Genomic DNA, 22,252 nt, shown 5'->3' on the forward strand with positions numbered 1-22,252 from the left:
AAGGACAATATTTTTCAAGGATATATTGATTCTACCTGCAGTGAGTGAAAAGAGAATACAGATATCAAAGCAAGTGTCCCCCAGATTCCTGGGGCGTTAGGTATGGAAAACATTACTGTTGGAGTTCATACTAAAATGCAACACCCTCAATACCATAGGCTCCATAAGAAAGAACACCTTTGTAGGTTGAGGGGTTGAGCATTTGCCAATTGCTATTCTCCACCAGTAGGTGTCATCAGAGATAAGCAAGTTTGCTATGGCTGCCCTCTCAAGGATGATCATCCCAAATCCTGCTCCAGCTGGAATTCGGCTGCATCTGAAGGTCCTGAAAGTCCGTCCCTCTGAGGAAGCTTCGACTAGAACATCCAGCATACACGCTGTGGTCTTCAAAGTTTACTATACAGGAGAATCATCATTTTGGGGGGTCAGGGGTGTTCAAATGCAGATCCCTGAGATATTCTGAGTCTGTAGGTCTGGATGGGCCCTGAGTAATTTTCATTATAAGCACCAACTTTAATATATATATGTGTGTGTGTGTGTGTGTGTGTGTGTATTTCATTATTGATTTCAGAGAGGAAGGAAGAGGGAGAGATAGAAACATCAATGATGAGAGAGAATCATTGATGGGCTGCCTCCTGCACGCCCCCCACCAGGGATGGAGCCCACAACCCAGGCATGTGCCCTTGGCCAGAATCGAACCTGGAACCCTTCAGTCCACAGGCTGACACTCTATCCATTGAGCCAAACAGGCCAGGGCAAGCACCACCTTCTTATCCTCCCTTCGTGATGCACTTTGAGAAACACTGATTGCACACACACAGACTGTACAATATCATCGGAGAGACAGTCAGGTGGAAAGGGACTCATTTGTTCCTTCATTCACCAAACACCTATTGAGCCTTTACAGCTTGCCAGTCCAAGGGTAGCTTTGCAAAGTTGTGCAGCTCACCCTCCTGTCAGTCTCAGGCGTGAGAGCGCCATCAAGGGATCAACACAGAGGTAAGCACTTAACCTATCCTTCCTTACGTTCACTCCATCAGAGAACCTGGCTTCCATTGTGAGAGGCAAAGCGCCCCATTTCTCCTTAAAGAACACTCACAGATTTACAGAAATTCTGCCAATAAACTGATCCCTTATGGTTAGCTTATAGGGTGTAAACATTCCCCTCAGATAGCTGGAAAGCAATTGTGTAACCGAGAATCAGTTTCAAAAACACAGACAAAAAAATAATACACCATGGTTTTAAAACACAGACAAAATAATAAATCCATTAGCATTTGAGTAGTAAGTCTCCCTGCCATGTTAACTTTATAAATTCAAGATAAATTAAAATCCTAGTAGTAGAAAAAGAGGGATAAATTACATTACTACAGGCAAAACATAAACTGAAATTCCATCAGAAACCCAATATTGCTATACTATGGCTGAGGGCTTTCTTAGAAACTGCAATGAAAATAGCCTATTCCACTCCAGACTACCGCTGTTCAGTGACCCAAACTTAGTCCACCTATTTTTTTTTTTTTAACTGTCTGACCATTGGAAAAGTTTTTGTTCTAAAACGAAGCTTAAAGGTCATTGACTCTAACCTTAGACTCCACACTCAATGCTGCTTTACAACATCCCAGCTCCTAAGTGCCCCACAGCCCTCTGCGTGCATCCCTTGGGGGTCAGGGAATTCCTTCTTCCCCTGGAGTTCGGTGCATCTTGGGACTGATCCGATTATTTTACATATATATAATTTATTTCAGAGAGGAAGGAAGAGGGAGAGATAGAAACATCAATGATGAAAGAGAATCATTGATCGGCTGCCTCCTACATACCCCCCTACCGGGAATCCAGCCTGAAACCCCAAGCATGTGCCCTGACCAGAATCAAACCCGGGGCCCTTCAGTCCACAGGCCCACACTCTATCTACTGAGCCAAACCGGCTAGGGCCTGTTCCCGTTTCTAGGAAGTTCTTCCGCACATCCTGTCTGCTAAGCAGGAAAAGGCAGTGGCTTCACAAGAAAGCCTCGCCCCTGGGTTAGGACTGTATCTCAGCTTCATTGACAAGAAACCTGTCCCAGTGCCCTACACAGAGAGGGACTAATGCTTCTTACAGAAGAAGAAACCGAGAAGACAGCAAGCTCAGGTGAGAGAAACTGTGCAGGGAGGGCTTCCAGGAACCAGGCTTCTTCCATCTTTTTGTTCTACTATCGTTTGTGTGTGGCTTCTGTTCCTGTTTATGAGATGACTGCTGCCCCTCTGGGCATCACATCTGTATTCCAGACAGGCTGGAGGAGGGGAAAGCCAGGAGGATGGGCAGCACCTCTATCTGGAGGAAAAACCCTTTTGGAACTCCCCAGGCTATGTCAGTGCTGTCTTGCTGACAGAATTGTGTCAAAGGGCCACCTCAGCCTTCAAGAAGTATGGGAAGCCCACCTGAAGTGGCTCAGTGGTTGAGCATTGACCTATGAACCAAGAGGTCATGGTTCGATTCCTGGTCAGGGTACATACCTAGGTTGTAGGATCGTTCCCCAGTGTGGGGCATGCAGGCTGCAGCTGATCAGTGATTCTCTCTCATCATGGATGTTCCTATCTCCTTCTCCCTCTCCCTCCCTCTCTGAAATTATATATATATATATATATATATATATATATATATATATATATATATATATATATATATATATAAAGCCAAAACCGGTTTGGCTCAGTGGATAGAGCATCGGTCTGTGGACTGAAGGGTCCCAGGTTTGATTCTGGTTAAGGGCATGTGCATTGATTGCGGGCACATCCCCCGGTGGGGGGTGTGCAGGAGGCAGCTGGTTGATGTTTCTCTCTCATCGATGTTTCTAGCTCTCTATACCTCTCCCTTCCTCTCTGTAAAAAATCAATAAAATATATTTTTTTTAAAAAAGAAGAAGAAGATGGGAATGTAGGCATTTTAGCTGGGTACTTAGCTGACACACATCACTGAATGCCCACCCTGGGTCAGGCACCACTCTGCCATTTCCTTTATAAGCACCCAGCAGAAGACCCCAGGCCACAGGAAGCTCATTTGGCCACTGAAGGCTGGCTTGATAGATCCAGGGAAGCACTTTACCTTAAACTCCATGCTGTCCGAGTTAGTCCATTGCTTCTAAACTTTCTTTGTTACCCAAAGAACTATGGACAGCTAGTTTTTATTTATTTTATTTTATTTATTTATTTTTTTTTAGCTCCAAGTCACCTGAAAATATATCTTTGGTAGCAGTTAGGATTGTGTTCAGCTGTAATGAAAAAAAAAAAAAAAAAGCATTTGCCAGCATAAGACAGAGGTTTGATTTTAACAAGTCTGGAGGGTCTCAGCCCAGAGTTGACAAGGTGTCTGGGGTCCAGGTACCTTTTATATTGCTGCTCCATCATGCATGTCTTCAAATCTCAAGGTCACCTTGCTGTCCAGGATGGCTACTGGACCTCTGCCCATCACATCCAAATTCCAGCCGGCAGGGAAGAAGAAAGGGACAATGGCTCTTCCCTTTAAAGACACATCCTGGCAGTTACATGTCATTTCTACTTACATCCCACTGCAAGGGGGCTTGAGAAATGTAGTCTTTGTTCAGGATGAGTGGACATCCATTTACAAATCGGGAGACTGACCATCCAAGACTGAGAAAATGGATACTGAGAGACAACTTTAGTCTTGGCCACAAATTTTATTTTTTAAAAACCCATATCAATGGTAAAGATATTCAATTGTCCAGGACTAAGGCAAAAGACAAACAATAATGAGTTAATATTTACTGAGCACTTACTATGTGCCAGGCACTGCCTTATGTGCTTTATATGTAATAATGTAATCATCACAAAAAATACTCTCCGAGGTTGGAGTATGACTCCAACTATGACTATTACATTGTGGGCAAAGAGGCCTATTGAGGCTGGAGCCCAAAGCATACAGCTCCGGAGGGATGCAGATGTGCTGGCGGAGCTCATGCTCCTAATGAATCACTCTAATGCATTGCCTTTGGGCCATGTGTGAGAGACAGAAACCTTTGTCTTATTTTGGCGGCTGTTATTTTGGGATGTTTTTGTTACTCACATCTGGAGCCTGCCTCTTGACTGCAGTCCTCCCTTGGGGTGAAATTAATTAGCAAGCCTGAGGCTTTGTCCTTCAATTAGTGACTATTCCACTCATGTTTCTTCTCAGTTCTGCTTAGCTCCTAAGAGCCTTGTCCTTTGTTTTTTTGTTGTTGTTTTGTTTTGTTTGTTTGTTTAAATATATTTTATTGATTTTTTTACAGAGAGGAATAGAGAGAAGAGAAACATTGATCAGCTGCCTCTTGCACACCTCCAACTGGGGATGTGCCTGCATCTAAGGTACATGCCCTTGACCGGGATCGAAACAGGGGCCTTTCAGTCTGCAGGCCGACGCTCTATCCACTGAGCCAAACTGGTTAGGGCAAGCCTTGTCCTTTGTAATGTGGATAAACAGGGTCAGGTCCCAGCACCAGGCTATGCTGAGAAGAATGGGAGGTCTGGTCTGAATGGGGGAGCAAAATGGCAGCCCAGCAAACACCATGGCAGAGCAGTGCTTGGTGTGGGAAAGGTCAAGGGCTTTGGAGCAAGAAAGAATTCAGGACAGGTTCTGGATCTGCCCTTTGCCACTGGTCAAACGCAACTTCTTGGTCTCTCAGTTTCCTCAGATAAAACCTACTTTGTGCATTTGTTGTGGCGGGTGAAACATGGCTGCACAGGCATGCACACGACACACTTATACACCATGTCGCCTCGAGTCTGGCTCCTGGTGGGTGCTCCTTGCCTTATTACTCTGACGATGGCCAGTGACCTGCCAGCCCACTGTTAGAGCTCCAGGCGCCCGTGAAGGAGAAAGAAATGTGAGAGATTAAAGGTACAAAACACAGGGAGGAAAAATAAACTGTTATTCTTTTTTTAAAAAAAATCCTTGCTGACTCCTGGGGACTTATCCAAAGGGACAAATCAACTGAAGCAAAAACAGAGATGCTAGATTTTCAGGGCTATCTCTTAACCGCTAAAACCTAAAAGCCACCACATGCCCACATCAGTGTGCTGGGCTCAGCCGTTCAATGGAACAATGGGTGGCCATTTGAGAGGAGAGGGATTGAGCTTTTCTTTGTAGCAGCACAAAGACATATTTAGGGTTTAACGTAAGTAAAGAAAAGGAAGACATAAGTAGCTGACATATGGTTGCGCATATATGAAGTATATATATATATATATATTCCAACACAGAACTGAAGGAAAGTTCAGATAAAAACAGATTTGGCACAAGATGTGGGCAAGGGGTGTAACTTTTTAAAAATATTTCCATACTGTCTTTCCAATTAAACAACAAAAATAGCATTCCAAAGTGGCAGTAGGTAGAAAGCCAGTTTTCTATATTTTCAATAATAGCTACATGATGAGTCCATCCAGTGCCCAGATCTTGATTTCTAAATACGGATTTCCATGAAAAGGAACCTGGGTTTCTTGAAGACCGAGAAGCCTGAGTTGAGCCTGGTACAATACATCCTGGTTTGTGTCAGCGAACAAGAAAGCACTCAGAGAACCACGGAGACAGGTCAAAAGTCCACAGGAGCCAGCATGAATGGGCTCTTATTGGCCAAATCTGAGACAAGTTGGGCATAAAAAATAATGATGATAACAGGGGAAAAATAATCCATAGTTCAAGGAATAAATAAGTAAGTGGGAGAGAAGGGAAAAGGCCTCCTTACAATAGAAGACCAACTACTAAATGCAGCAGGAAGGATGGTATCAGAAAATCACTGTTGCCAAGACCGGTTTGGCTCAAATGGATAGAGCATTGGCTTGGGGACTGAAAGGTCCCGGGTTCGATTCCGGTCAAGGGCATGTACCTTGGTTGCGGGCATATCCCCAGTAGGGGGTGTGCAAGAGGCAGCTGATCGATGTCTATCTCTCATCAATGTTTCTAACTCTCTATCTCTCTCCCTTCCTTTCTGTACAAAATCAATATAATATATTAAAAAAAAAAAAAAGAAAGAAAATCACTGTTAGGCAAAAACCACGTTAATTGTTGCTTCAGAGAAGAATCATGAAAAGGTGCTAGCACATAGCAATAAAACTGATTTTCCTGGGTTGATCTTGTAATTCCACAACAACACTTAATTCTTTTTTTATATTGCATTGATTTTTTACAGAGAGGAAGGGAGAGGGATAGAGAGCTAGAAACATTAATGGGAGAGAGACATCAACTAGCTGCCTCCTGCACATCCCCAACCAGAGATGTGCCCACAGCCAATGTACATGCCCTTGACCGGAATCGAACCTGGGACCTTTCAGTGTGCAGACCAACGCTCTATCCACTGAGCCAAACCGGTTTTGGCAACGCTTAATTCTTTTAAGTCTAATCGTATATGCGAATGATTTGTGATTTTCAAAATATATATATAAGGTAATGCCATCTGAGAAGAAATATAATTTTACATCTTCCTTTCTAATTTAGGTGCCTTTCATTTCTTTTTCTAGCCCTGGCTAGAACCTTCGGTGCAGTGTTGACTAGGAATGACAAGAGTAGGCATTGTCTTATTACTGCTCTTAGGGGGAAATCTTGCCATTGAGTATGATGTAGGCTGTGGGTTTTTCATAAACATCTCTATCTGGTTGAGAAAGCTCCCCCCACTGCTGTCATAGTAATTTTTTTTCTCCTAAAATTCTTCAGTGAGTCCCCATTTTCTTCGGCATAAAAGCAAGTCCCTTAGTATGGCTGCAGTCCCTCCAGTTCTCATCCCTGTTGACTTCTCCAATATCATATCTCTAGGACAGATTCAGACACATGCTGTTCCCAAGAGGCTTCTGCTCCTTACCACATCTCTGTGTCCCTGCCCCTGAGTTAACTGTTAGAGCAGCTGGTACATTCTATTACCTGGCACGATCATCTGCTTACCCCTTTGCCTCCTAAACAGACTGTAGGGTATTGGAAGGCAAAGACTGGGTCTCTCATTTCTGTATCTTTAGTCAACACAGGACTTGGTACATGTCTTTGGAATAAATGAAGACAGCCTTTCTATTTTATTTATACTTAAAATGTAACTTATAAGCACTAATAGCAGTAGATCTGAATAAACCAATTCAGTTAAAGAATCATATCAGGAAGCTGGGAGAAAGAAAGAAAAGAAAGAAAGAAAGAAAGAAAGAAAGAAAGAAAGAAAGAAAGAAAGAAAGAAAGAAAGAAAGAAAGAAAGGAGAAAGAGAAGGAAGTTACATGCTTGGACTCCACCAGCTCAGCACCCCCAAACCCCAATTTGAGAGCCATATGAAAATTATTTGTGCTTTCATAGTAACTTAAAGAATGCATATACCTTCTTCCATCAAATAAGAAAGTTCTATAAACGTTGGTGTTTTCCTTTCTTTTCAAGTTGCTAGGAAGCTTAAAGTATTAATGTGTCATTGTACAGTATCTAGCATATTTGTTTCTTCCTGTTTATGTCTTTGCTTTTCTATTTTTTATTTTAATAATCTTATTATCTACTAGAGGCCCAGTGTATGAAATTCATTCACAGGAGACAGGGGTCCCCTCAGCCTAGCCTGCACCCTCTTCAATCCAGGACATCCCCCTCACAATCTGGGACGGCTGGCTCCTAACTGCTTACCTGACTGCCTGCCTGATCACCCCTAACTGCTCTCCTGCCAGCCTGATCACCCCTAACTGCCTCTGCCTGCTAGCCTGGTTGATCCCAACTGCCCCCTCCCCCCACCAGCTGGTTGCCCCCAACTGCCCTCCCCTGCTGGCCTGGTCACCCTAACTGGCCCCCCTATCGACCTGGTCGTCACAACTGCCTTCTTCCCTGCCCCTCCCCTTGGCTGGCCTGGTTGCTCCTCACTGCCCCCCTGCCAGCCTGGTCACCCCTCACTGCCCACCCTGTCGGCCTTGTTGCCCCACGCAGCCTACTGTTCTGTCATTACTGTGAGGGCATCCTGACCAATTTGTATATAACCCTTTTATTAGCATAGATAAACCTGTTTGGAAAAACTTGGAACATAAATATATAAATATACACACACTAAAAATACATAGCATGTTTATTGTTAGCTTGAAAGCACATAGATGTTAAGGTGACAACATAGAAAAGCAGATTAAGCCATTGGGGAAAACTTTGTGTTTGGTTACCTAAGCTGTCCGCGCCATTGTTAGACTGGAGTCTCTTAAATGAAAAATTATGTAGATTTGATTCATCAGGGGTTGGAAAAATGTTTTGTTGGCACAGAGAAATATTTCCAGACCCTCAAACTCTTCTCCAAAGGACTCCTTATCATTACAGATGATTTGCATCACGCAACATTGAGAAGAAAGGTAACTATTTCCAATATTCAGTGCACTCGAGAATCAGAGCCTGGATGAGTTTGAGCATCTGGCGCATGCCCTGATCTTTAAATGAAGTGTCACTAGACTAAGCTTCTCCCACTGACCCTAACACCTTCCTGTGTGCTTCCAAACCACTCTGTACTGATCACAGCCCTCACGGCTCTATCACCTCATTAGGCTGTGAGCCACTGAAGATGAGGGAGTGAATATTTGTACCCGGCGTTCCCAGAATATAAATCTGGTTGACCAGAGGTGGTCTCGGAAAATGCTTGTTGAATGAAAGTGCATATGATTAGCTCACTGCCATAGAAGGTGTAGTAAGTGCATCTGAAATGGGCCTCACGCACCACACTTTCCAGGAAATGTGAGATGTGGATCTGACCAACTCCCAGCAGCCTATTGTTTCTATTATGTTTTTCTAATCCTTCTGAATTTATTATAGTAAGTCCTCCTCACTCCTTCCCCTGACCTTTCCCTGTCTAATTAAAAGAAAATGCCTTAATCCATTTGGATTTGACTTAGATTTGTTTTTAATCTGAAAGCTAATCATCCTAAACACCATTTATTACATGGATTCTTTTCTTATTCATTTGAGGTGTATCCTTAACTTTTTATGTTACCCACATAAATAACGTAATTTCTTTTGGGAACACTCTCTGCTACCCCATCGTCCCATGATCACTCAGGTTTAGTTACTGTCATTTTATTATACATACCTGGCTATTTTCTCCTAATGTAACTCTGTTTTTTTCATATTATAAACCTACATGGGAATATTTTAAACATACAGAGAAGCAAAACATTTAAACTATTCATACCCGCATAATACAGAGATAATCACAATTCTTATGGTGATGGAAAAGGGGGGTTTTCTCAGAGGACCTGCACTTAACCATCTTGCCAGGCCAGATGAGCTGACATCCTCCAGCCAGTCCTCTGTGGAATGTACTGGCTGATGCCCGCAGCAGGCGGGCCTACGCACAGGGACCCGTATACTGTTCTCAGCATCAGTGGACTGTGCTCAGCAGGAATCAGGTGCGTTTATCCCAACACAGCACGCCAGGTGAATTTGCTAAATTCTCATTTCAATATTATGTATATGGCTAAAAAATGAATATGAAGAGAGTAATTTCTATGAAAACTAAGTTGAATGCTTCGGAAAGACTCTATTGATCCTAAAAATACCAATCTCAAATTATGTATGCATGAGAACTATGCACGTTGGAAAGAAATTATAAGAATCTGGGAGTCTCTACTCATCTGGCTTCATAAGCATTTCTAAATTCTTGTTCCCTTTTAAAGAAATCAGTATCTCCCATTATTACACAGGGTAATTGCATTATTGGTGTGGTGAGTGCAAAAAGGACAACAGGCTTCTGAGGAGCCAAAGAGCCACAGCAAAAGAACTGCCAAAGAGCCACAGCAAAAGAACTGCACCCAAGACAAAGACGGGCCAATGAATAGCTACTTGAACTTTAAAAAATGTTTCATGTATAATGATTTTCTCCCTTCACCAACTTTTTCAATTGACCCATCTACTACCAGTGCCTACAGAATTGGTTAGTTAGGAGTACGTCTATGATATCTTTTGTCATTTAAAAATGTATCCAGATATTGATTTTATATAAATGAGATCATGCTATAAAACTGCTTCATCCCATTTTTCTTTGATTATATTGCAGACATTATTCCAAGTCATTACATATTACTTACATCATTTTTAATGCCTCCCCAGTCCCTCCTGTTGAAGTTATACTCAATGCTTTTTATTAGACATAAAACTATGGGTTCCCCTTTGAAGGACTGACAGAAAAGGCAGTCTTACACTAAGCCTAGGGTGTCTTATACAGTTAATCTCCTTTTCTCAATTTTCGCTTGCCTTTTTATGTAATTCAATTTTTATTTTTGTGTTACAATTGTTTAATTTTGTGATGAACTGAAAAAAATCCTTTCCAGCTGATGGAGAGAGTAGACCAAACACAAGCCCCTAATATCCTGTGTAAGGTTATAGGATGAGTTTGGATGGCTGAAAGCTCTTTTGTTTTGCCTTGAAGGCAAACCTTACTGTCGCCTCTCTAGTCTGACATACCTAGCCGGGGAGCTTATGACTACCTAGAGAGCTTTAAGACTTCTGCAGAAACTGCTGATAAGCCCATGAAATGGCCTAATAGCTGAGCTTTGCATTTTCTGGAATCCTAAATTTAAGCTAGGTGCACCTGCAAGATATTTTTCGCAGAATTTGGACAATAAATGCACAGTGTCAAATTAAAGGCACAAAGCATTTTTTATTTACACTGCTACTTGCCATAACAACAACAAAAATAATAATGTGAAGAGGCATGGTCTTGTAGGTTAGTCCCACAGCAAACATGATCAAAGATATAAGGCCAAATAGCCTCATAGGATGTTGGCTTCTTTCTGAACCTTTCAACAACTGTAAGAGGTTTGAGCTATAGAACAATTTGAACAAGCTCAAATGTCAATTATAATGACATCTAAACCTAGAAGTCACAAACAGTATTCTTTGTAAACAAACAAACAAACAAACAAACAAAAAAACCCTCTATATTTTTCTTTATAAATTTGAGGTTGAATATAGTTTCCATAGCCAAAAAGACAGAAACAAATTCTGGGTACTTCAGGAGATGTGAGGTTTTTCTACAAGCTCTTGCATCGTTAGTTGGTCTGTATAACTAGAAATTGTGCGCCTCAGCAGCAGAATGAGCCCCCAAGAAAGAATGAACAGTCCAGACTAGTTAATATTTTTCTTATCCCAAACACTTCTGCTTTTGAGGACACCTCACAAATATTCTATAACAACTTCTTTTGGCAAGATAGTATAGATACACATACAGGGCTATGATCAGGGCAATATTCATATTTGCTAATAAAAAGCACTCTGGCCCAGGCTGGTGTGGCTCAACTGGTTGGGCATCTTCCCATGCACCAAAAGGTTGCCGGTTCAATTCCTGGTCAGGACACATACCCACGGATGTGGGCTCGAGCCCCAGTAGGGGGCATGCAGGGGGCAGCTGATTGATGTTCCACTCTCACATGAATGTTTTTCTTTCTCCCTCTATCTTCTGCTCTCTCTAAATAATAATAAAAAAAATCATTAAACATATTTAAAAAATAAAAAAAGCATTCTGTACAGCAAGAAAAACCCCAAATTATAAAACAACTCAGGAGAGATTTATTGGTATTGCCAAAAATCTTCCACTTCATAATACCGCTCCTTAGTCCCCAATATCACTGAAAATAGATTAAATTTAATTCCCCCCAAACTTTAATGGGATACAATTACTGCCTAAATTGTGGCCTACCGAAGTTTCACTAACTTAGCACATATCCAAGCTTCAATTTATGTGCAGGCCACTGCACCAGCAGGAGTGTTTTCCATGGTAAACCTTATCTAATAAGCTTTCCTACTGTGCCTGAAGACTGAATTCAGTTGCAACCTTAGCATTCACAGAGTGACTCAGACTCCAGCTAGGAAGTCTGGCCCAGCAGTGGGTGAACTTTGTACTTCAGAAATTAGTTTTCAGTACATTTATATTTCATACTTCAAGGATCCTAGGCCACACTGAGAGACGCTAGAAAGGAATATAGCTGGGAAATTCCAGGGTACCCTTGCAGCCGAGTGACAAAAAAAAAAAAAAAAAAAAAAAAAAAAAAATATATATATATATATATATATATATATATATATATATATATATATATATAAATAAAATTGATTTCAGAGAGGAAGAGAGAAATAGAAACATCAATGATGAAAGAGAATTGTTGATTGGCTGCCCCCTGCATGCCCCCTACTGGGGATTGATCCCGCAACCAAGGTGTGAGCCCTTGGCCAGAATCAAACTGGGCCAAACTGGCTAGGGCCCCGAGTGACTAAATTTGAAGCCAAGATGTTATTCAGGATTACTTTCTATTGAAGAGTAGCAGAATATGCCACCCCCAAAATACGACTGTAGGCGAGCGGGATATGCTGCCTCAAAAAAATGATTATTTTGAGCTGTAGTCACCTGAAAAACAAGAAATGCAGGGCGAGGTTTTCTCTGAACTCTCTTTACCTGCCTAATGACAGTCCCCCAAAAGGAACCCAATAGTCATCAATCCCTTTCTTGGGAGTTTCATCTGCCAGGGAAGACTGATTCTTATCACAGGAGAGAGACTAGAGGTTGAGGCCACACCGGAACAAACTTTCTCACAATCACACCTCCCATCCATTCTTCTAAGGGCCCATCATCTTTCCTAAAGATCATTTATTCTCCCCCTCCCCTATAAAGATGGTATTTAAACTTGAATTCTAAGCCACCTCCGGGAGTTACTCACTTTTCCCTCGGCACCTCCCATGTATACATGATATTCATGTTAATAAATTCCTGTGTGTTTTTCTCTCATTAATCTGTCTTCGATTACAAAGGTCTCAGCTAAGAACTCAGAAGGGCAAGCGGAAAATTATTTTCCTCCCCTACACTATTAATCACCACCCTGGGCATGGGAAAGTGTTACAACACAGTAAACAATGACACTCTTTCCTACAAAATTTTATTTATTACATAAAAAAATTCTGTACAGTTGTTAGAATAAAATACAGTTTTCATTATAATTCTGGCAACTGAGTCAGTACACAGAGGAAACTTAGCATTAGATCAGCACTTTTCCCCTCTAGTTCATATTTCTGCACAAGAAAGACATTTCAAAGCTCCATTTCATATAGGCTCACTGAGCTCTGAAGCCAGATGGAACTCCATCCCATTCAGAGCTCTTGGAAGTTGATTTTCCCAGCAAGATATGGATAACCCCAGAAAGTTAACTGCTCAATGTACATATTTTTAAAGTCCTCTGAGAGCACGAGGCTCTGTCTTGTAAAGTCTGCACTGTGTCAATGATGACAAGTCACAAATACTAGGGCTACGGCTGCATCTGTGGGGCATGTTCAAGCACCTACTTGTTAGTTTCCCCACCTGAAAACATTGCAACAAGGAAAAACCCTAAATAATGCCAAGGTCACAGATCCTGAACTACAGAATTCATGGAAGGCTTCACTGTGATCCTTCAGTTCGTAATGGACTAAGACAGGATGTGATACAAAATTCGTTTTGACACCATGAAATAGAATGCACATGGGGGTGGGGGGAGACCCAAAGGGCCTCAGAGGGCGAAGGATGCAGCACCACAACATACTTCTCATGCCAGATTCACAGCAGCGAGAAATGAAGACACCCCGATGTGTGTTTTCTGTTCACATCATCCCATGTGCTGGGCTGGGCCTGACACTGGATGTGAAGGCTCAGAGCCTGAGAGGTCACTGTTGCATTGACTGATCATGAAAGCATGGCTGCCTTACACTAAGAGCCCTATTCTAAACTCTAGGAGCTCAGAGAGGCTGTGCCAACAAATATTTGAAATTGGGCCTTTGGTCTTCGGAAGATGTGCTTTGTCTTTGGTTGTTTTTCTAGGTACCTTCCACACTTTTCATCCCACTTGGGTGCTTATTGGCGGCAAAGTTTTTCTTACTCCTGTAATCAGATCAGCTAACAACCCACCGAACCTTACTTCATTGGATACAGGGTCTACTTAAAGGGCAGTCAGGGGTCAAGACTATTTTGATAGTATAATTGAAACACCTTTTCAATTATGGAGCTTCCAGTACCCTTTTATAGGAGGGAAGAAATCAGAAAACCTTAACAAAGGCAATAGAGTAGAAGAAAGGCAACTTTCCTCCTGCGATATCTCTGAAAACCAAAACCAGCAGAACCAAGCAGGTCCAGACGACGTTCTGAGCACAGATCCTGGGGAAACTGACTTAGTCTCTGTCTCAAACCACCCCCAACACTGACCTCTGACTCTCACTCCTGTGGCAGGCAGAATGGCCTGCAGGAGGCTGGCAGTAGCTTCACCCCAGACCGGTTCCCATTTATTCCTCTTCTTGTCCAGGCTTCCTTTTCCTTACATGGAATAGCTCAATAGATATTTCTACAAAAATAACCATCTCAAAGGAATTTCCTAACTGATGTGTGGATCAGATTCATGAGAAGGCCAGGACATTGTTTTAAAAATCACACACAAAAGGACATGTGAGCTGTAGGTACTTACACTGCACTTGGGGCCCTTTTCCACCCGATATCGGAAGCTCCACCTGTGGTCCCTCCATTTGCTACCCTGGACAGTTTAGTAAAGCTTTTTGGGGGTTCGTGAGAGGGTTGGAAGCTGACCCTCTCCTTCACCAGCCAGTTAGTTTGAAAATGTAGGTAAAGGTTTGATGCCTGACCATACGTGATGACCCAAATCTTAAAAGAACTTTCAACTCCTTTAAGGATGTCTGCTAGCTTTTTCAGAGGCTCTGCAGGTCCTCCCTGCAGACGCAGCACCCTTTCCTAACAGTGAGGTACCGGTGCTCCCTCAGGAAGAAGAGTGGATGATGGGCGTTAGGGGGTGGGGGGAGGGAGGAAAGACAGTCCCATTGGCAGTGGTTCAAGGCTGCTCTAGTCACTGAAAAGCCAAAACAGAGGACACCTCCTTGATTTACAGAGGGAAAAACAACTTCTGAATGTCTACCCCCTGCATCTGCTCTGCCAACTTTGCACTGAAACTCTGTTAACTGCTAAGACTGCTCTGAGTTTGCTCCTGTATCAACTTTGACTGTTCTCAGCCATGCTGACTAATGTATTTTTACACATCAATCTACTGATAACAGTATGTTGTTTCATATCTGAAACTTACAAGGATTTCCTATTCATTTCTTTTGGACTTTCTTGTCCACTGCAAATAAGGTGGCACCTTGCCAAAAATCTGCCCTCCCTACCAGACATATACACTCTCACATCTCCAAGGAAGTAAATCTTACTGGCCTGAAGATTCAGTGTTGACCATCTTGTTATTCACTCAGTTTCAATTTCCAAAGCTAACACTGAGTCAAAGACTTCAAGTTATAAAAACGATTGCAGATCAGATGTTGGTGGGTGCCATCTTAAAGAGCCCTTCAGCGGAGGCATAATCACGACCTCATCTCAGAACACACCATCGAACCAACGTTAGAGAAACCTTTGACTTGTGCTCACTAGAGGGGAGGTGGAGAGGGGCTGGCATATGAGGGCCCTGAAATTCTTAGTAGCATTTCAAATGTTCACAGATGGGCTACGTGCATTTGAGAGCGAGTCTGTTGCTTTCCTAAGCTTCTTTCTCAAGGGGTTCATGTCCCCTCAAATGATTAGGAACCTGCTTCTGAATGCCAAATATGAAATTCAGGTTTTAGCAAAGGAAAGTGAAACATTTCCAAAATCTCTGGGAATGACAATATTTTCACGTTCAGCTGGGTCTTGACTATACCCTGGGTCACCTGGAAGCTGTACCCTTCTGAACTCCCTGGTCCGCAGAGTTTACTCCTCAGGAAATCACTTAAGTTATAAAACCAAGAATCAAAACTGAATAGAGTAGCCTAATATCTGGGTCCCTAATAATTTATCTTTTCAACACATTTAGTAATGAATTCCTTTGTAAAATGTCCAAGTTAAGTCCTGCCCACGTAATTTACAAGTGATCATTGACCATGCAATATTCAAATAGGAGCATCATCCTCAAGAAGAGATGAGGAAGAAGAGTACTATAAAATTTAGACAGAAAAGGAAGATTTTCCACAGAAATTCTCAAGTTTAAAAACGTGGCATTCAAATTTTGTGTAAGAAATCCATTTTCAAAGATTTAAATCTTGGATTAAAATTTTCCTCTTAAGAGAATAAGAATTCAGCTCAAATTTACAAAATTTGAATGTGGGCAAGTATGCTACTTTAAGTTTATAAGTGTATACAACATGTTTAGCTTTTTGATTTTTTTTTTTTTTATGTCTGTTAGCTTTAGATTTTTTTCTTGGCACACTCAAGGTCGCTTTTTCATAACGTGGGCTCGATGCCAATAAACAGAGATGAGCTAATTCCGAAGGCCGCCACCGTATCTGAACAGGGCCTGCTTCTCAAAGGGCTGACACGCATCCGTGGTGCACAAAGACACACGGATATGCACTTAACGCTAAAGGCATCGGTGCTAGGAATACCTAATACACCAATCTCAGCTTTATGCATTTGCTTAGGAACCCGCAATTTTCCAATATGTATTTACAGACCACATCTTTACCTTAGGCAAGCTGTTAGAATGCGCTCCTGTCAAGTGGAATATATGAAAACAATACAGAAATTAACTGTGGCAGGTGCATTGATAAGCCTCCCAACTCAGGATTTCTTTTCTTTCTTTCTTTTCTTTTTTTTTTTTTTTAAGTTGCAGCACAGAAAGCAGTAGAGAACTCATTGAGAGGTGAGAGCTTCAAGATCCTTCTGAAGGTAACGTCTCAAAGGCTCTGTTAAGGCCAATGGAAACTCCCAAAATTCAGAGATGGTTTCTGACCCAAAATAAAATAATGTTCAGGTCACCGTAATTGGTAGCTCTGGTAGTGGAACTGATCCCAGAATCCACTTTGTAGATGGGTGGTGAGGTGCGGGGGCATTTCCGGAAATGGCCTTTATTAGCTAGCGTGGTGCATGTTAAAAACGGCTGCAGACTCAGGGGCAGCGATGTGGCCTCACAGACACTGGGTTCCTGCAGTAACCTCAGCTGTTTGGAGGAAGGGGGTGGGAGAAGCATCCCTCTGGTTAAAAGCAACTCAGGCCCAGGATAAAGGAAGGGGCATCTCCTTGCTAGGCCTGGAACTGCCCTAGGAAGACAAAGGATCCCTTGGTGGACACCAAGGTCAGTGGTATTGAAAATGGGCAGATTAATGCCCTTTCCTAAAAAAAAAAAAAAAAAAAAAACCAAAAACTATACAGAAGCATATCTACAAAGGAAAAACTTATTCCCAGAATGATTTTTCAAACAGACTCAGTGAGTGCCTCCTCCTCAACTATACGGAAAAGGCTTGGGGACCAGCACACTACTAAGCTACTTAAATTACAGTGACTTAGGACTTGATTATGCTATAGGATGGGCTAAAAGCTTTAATCCCAAACATTAAACATTGCATTAAGTGGTTTAAAGAGACGACCTGCTGTGATCTCTGCTCACCCATGTAAGGATTATACAATTGCAATGCCCTGAATTTCTAATGTTTACCAAAAGCACTGGTAAGCTTCCCATTGAAGATGGATCCCTTAAACGTATAGGGAAACGTAATCTTCCCCCTTCCATATTACATTACAGCAGAGCTCACTTTTGAGGCAGGAGCCTAGAAACTCCAAACTGTGCACCAGACCCTTAATCATCTGGTGGCAAACACCATAATGATGCTCCGGCCACCAGGATCCTCATGGACAGTTAAGAGGACCTTAAGATATGAGTCCGGAGTGCAACTGTGAAGATCCACCACAGAAAAAGACAAAAACAAAACAAAAACAACACACAACACAAAGTCAAATGGTCTATAAAATGGTTCCGGTAATCCCATTTTGCAGAGAATTTTTGTTTTTCATCTTATTTTTCTCACTTGGGCAGAAGATGGAGGCAGTGAGTGGATTGAGCAACAAGGCAGCCAGCCCATAGCTCGCTGAGGGATGACTTGCAATGGATGAAGGAAGCAGCAGGAACATCCAGACATAACCTCAAAACATTTCAATATTGCTTTAGGAAAAAAAAGGCCTCTGTGAGGCTTTCTAGAATGAATCCAAGAATGAAGCTCAGATGAAAGTGATATTCTACACATCAAATGTCTCTCTTGCGTGTGCCTGTGGAGTACATATACACATCTGCATACACAAAACTTACTCAGAGGAAATAGCCTGGCAATTAATTTGGAACTCATGGTTACACACAGATCACAGTTTCTAAACACAATGTTAGTAAAACAAAATTTATTTGTAAAACAGGACCTGTTATATAAAATGGCACACAATTGAGTTATACAAAAATACAAAATTTCTTTCTGATTACAGTGCTAGTTGCGAATGATAATTAGAAAGCATTCCTGGCGGTTTCCAAATAGTTGAGATTGCGAGCAATTGGAACAGGGAGTGGCAAGGGTCCGTGATGCCGGGATGTCTGAGCGAGCAGAACCCAATTTCCAAATTCACGACTTCCGTCAGGTCACTCTGGAGGGACACCTCCTGAAATAGCTAGCTCCTCACAGGTCTTCTGTTTTGATACTCATCTTCCAGATTTTTGCCAATCATAAATTTAGCTCCCAATGTTCCTTAATGTCCCAAATCTATGTGGCTACAAAACAGAAGGTATTCTGAATTTTCTTAGATGATTTGCTCTCTCACCTATTTGGATAATTTTTGTTAGTTACATAATTATATTTATCCCTTTTTGCTGATATAAAATAGTACAATGATACAGTTTGTCAATGTTAGATGTTAACATCTGGAGAATTACTGTTTTCAAAATAGCGAGTTTCACAATGTTGGTTTCCCAGATCTTGCCAAGACATGAGCTCCTAACTGTGTGTTTTCCTTTTTTAAAATAAAATTTCTGATTCTTATTGCAAATATTCTGAAAAATCAGAAATATTACATGAGCTTTGAAAAGAAACCAAGGCATTTTAGCAAATTTTAGCCTAGCTAAAGAACACACAGATACTTAAAGGAAAAAATAAAATTTACCTTTTGCAGCAATTAAAGGTCCAACCCTTTGAAAGGAAGCACATTAGCAAACAGCTGCTTATTAATCCCTACTGACATTAATTGTATGCATTTCCATAATACCGGTCCAATTCACTGTCTAATTCTGGCAGGAGATAATGCTTTCTTTCAAAAGATTCTCCTTCCATGGAATGATAAAATGCTGAGGCTTTTCTTTTTCTGTACAGAGCCTGTATTTAGTGCAATAAGTTTAAAAAATTTGCTCTGAAATATTTACTTTACATTAACAAAAATAGCTTTTTTTAAAAAAATTGTAACAAAAAGGAGTTATCGCATAAACAGATCATGGATTATTCTTAGCAAATTACACTTTTTTTTTTCTCTTAAAGCATTCACCATTACAATAAGCAGAACAATGGAATATTAGCCATTCATATCTGGTAAGCTTCAGGAATAGAAAAATCAAACAAACAAACCAACAAACAAAACCTCATAACCCAGCCCCAAACAAACAAACAAAAACGTTCAACACTTGAAGATCAGAACATTAACCAATTCTTCAGTTAAACATTGTAGAATTCTGGATGCTTCATGAATTGCCAAGGAGAGGAGCACCCTCTGTTCTGTTTTCTAAGTTTACAGCATTTGAATGAAATGCTTATTTAGCCCTAAACCACTGGAATGGTCAATGCTTTGTGTTCAGTATTTCTCTCCCATCTTTATCGCCCCCAGCATTACTTAATCTGCAAGTCAATACACAGACATTTGGAGGCTATATTAACTCATTGGGTGCTCCAGCTTCCTCTCAAATTAGGCACAAAATGTGTGAAAGATGCTATTAAAGTAAAAAAAAAAAAAAAAAAAAAAAAAGACAAACCATAAGAAAAAAGTTTGCATAAGAAAGATCATCTACCCTTTTCTTTTTTACCTACTCTCCTATAGAAGCATTAGGGTAAACTACAAATACCTGAGGAGTTGGTTACTTTTGAATGTTGGCTGACAAATGCATGAGTGATTATGAAACTTCCCACAGGGGGTCCTCGTATGTGGTTCTCAAAGTAAAATGACATGGCTTCTTTGATTGGGGAAAACTGGAGTGATTCCTTATTTCTCGGAAAGCATGGGAAGCATATGCCTAGTCTGGTCCCACTAGGACTTGTTCATCGGGAAAACAAGATCTTGATTTTGATGCACTTGTCAGGGAAATCACCCCTGAATAAACTTTAGACAGAGAATTCGGGACAATCATCTTACCTAATTTAAATAACTAAAGTTAAAATCTCCTCTAAGTCATTAAAAATGTTAATCAGATATGAATCTCAACATTTCCATTAAGACAATTACAATTGAAAACATTAAATGACGGCAGTTGCCTTGTAAAAGCCACCCGTATGAAAGGAGTACATGTTCGACAAAAATAAGCATAAAAAAAGGTATTAAATCCCTGTTCCTTTTCTCTGATTTTGGCTGATTATGTGTGTGTGTGTGTATACATATATGTATACACACACACACACATATGCATATACACACACCCACACACACTCACTCACCCACACACACACACACAGTTATGTGTATATATTGGTTTGGAATGTCAATGGGTTCCGTAAAGGTCGGCTGGGTTCAAGCGGAACTTGCTCCCGATGCCTAGAAAACAAAGTCACACAGAGCATCATCTTAGACAGTTACCGCGAGAAGGAGGTCATAAATGAAGGTACAAATGCATCGATGGTCACAAACAGCAACAAAGCAAAAGGAGCCGAGAGTCCTTCTCCCCTGAGCTGCTGTTCTGAGAAACCTCCGAGCTCTGCAGCCTCTCTGCCTATGCTGCTCGAGTGCCCGGCTTTTCCCTCTCCCTTTCCTCTGTAGATGCTTTCCTGCAGGTGACCAGATGTCTCTTGCTTAAACTTCTCTCTCACATTTGGTAAATTTTCCTAAAACCATTTTCAAAGATTTAGAGAGAGACCTCATAAACCTTCCAAGTTTTCTTCACTAGCAGAATCAATCTCTCTCCCTCTCTCTCTCTCACTCTCTCTCTCTCTCTCTCTCTCTCTCTCTCTCTCTCTCTCTCAAAAAAAAAAAAAAAAAAGTCCAAGAGGAAAACTGGAGTACTTAAACATCCAGTTCAATAATCTCTTATCAAAAGAAAAATTTTAAACCTTATTTTTTTCTGAATATTATTTTATAGGCTAAAAATAAACCCTAAATTAAAATAACCCATAAGGAGGGAGGTAGACAGTGAACTCAAACAGTAGCATTTCTACAAATATGACGAACTAGGTATGCCAGCATTGGAGAACTCTCATTTAAGGGAATAACGTCAATTAAAGCAAGGCAATACAAAGAAGTATACTCAATTGTACCAGTCCCCAAATTTCAGGGGTTATTTCTCAGCTAGTTCTTTAGGGACACATACAAGATGGTGGTGGTAGTATGGGGTAGACTCTTACCAGGCAAACCGTGGAAAAGAGGTAAGAATTAGAGGTACTGATAAGACTTTAATGACCCTGTGAGCACCATCTCACACTGCTCTCCTGAGGAGTGTTTTTCGCCACTTAAACCATCATTCTTAGGGACCAAATACTACAAAGTCTAAAGCGACAGAAAAACAATGCACGTAAAAAGAGGTATTTGGGGACTTGCCATTAATTGCAAGCAATGAACTTATGAACAACAACAAAATAAAAGCAAAACTTGAATGAAGATTTGAATGCACTGTTTGAGTTAAGTGTCATTAATTTAAAACTGAAAGCAATTATAGGAAAACATTTCTCATTTTTTGGCTTCTGGTAGAATGCCACATAACCTAGTATTATTAATTATGAATAAGGGGTTTAGGTAAACTTGCATTCTGGTCTACCACAGCCATTCTATCTTTCCCTCAAGAATACAATACTACATGCCAATCAATTACATGGTCAATCTAGCTAGTCCCAAACCTCCAAATATTTCTCCCTTTCTTTAAATGCTTATCACTGCACAATAATTGAATGGAAACTTCAACCACTGGGAAGACTGAGGGGGGAGAGGGGGAAAGGATGGTTTACATTTTAAGATTTTCTACACCTTTTAAAGTCTTAAGCTTGGAACCTTATTTCCTGAGTAATTAGGACAAGCAAGCAGTGGTGGAAAAGAAATCTTCCTCACTTTTCCATGCCACCATAGGGCTGGCTCAATCTTCACTGCCCTCCCCCTCGGCCTGCGTGAAGTAAGAGTGGTACAGAGAGAGGGGTAGGGAGGCAAGGCACCTGACTGGCGGGATTGCTGACTGGCATCTCTTGCCCATTCAATCTAGTTCTGGCTAATGCACACTTTAAAGTAAGAGCTATATAACCACTAGCTACATTCTTTT

General features: G+C 41.2%; 1 protein-coding gene across 3 annotated transcripts in view; it reads right to left on the bottom strand.

The window, feature by feature from the left end:
- SLC44A1 (solute carrier family 44 member 1) overlaps positions 1-22,252 on the bottom strand; it is a 148,270-nt gene that overhangs the window by 17,557 nt on the left and 108,461 nt on the right. For 2 of the 3 annotated variants that reach the window (XM_084899344.1, XM_084899346.1), the window contains one exon: positions 18,152-20,547. The exons of the other annotated variant lie outside the window; for it this stretch is intronic. In XM_084899344.1, the coding sequence (XP_084755470.1) occupies positions 20,524-20,547 (24 nt within the window). In that variant the 3' untranslated portion in view covers positions 18,152-20,523. Of the gene's footprint in view, positions 1-18,151; positions 20,548-22,252 lie in introns of those variants that run through there. 3 annotated transcript variants of the gene reach the window in all.

Source organism: Pipistrellus hanaki, assembly GCF_964339955.1.
Source record: "Pipistrellus hanaki genome assembly, chromosome: 11".
NCBI lineage: Eukaryota > Metazoa > Chordata > Mammalia > Chiroptera > Vespertilionidae > Pipistrellus > Pipistrellus hanaki.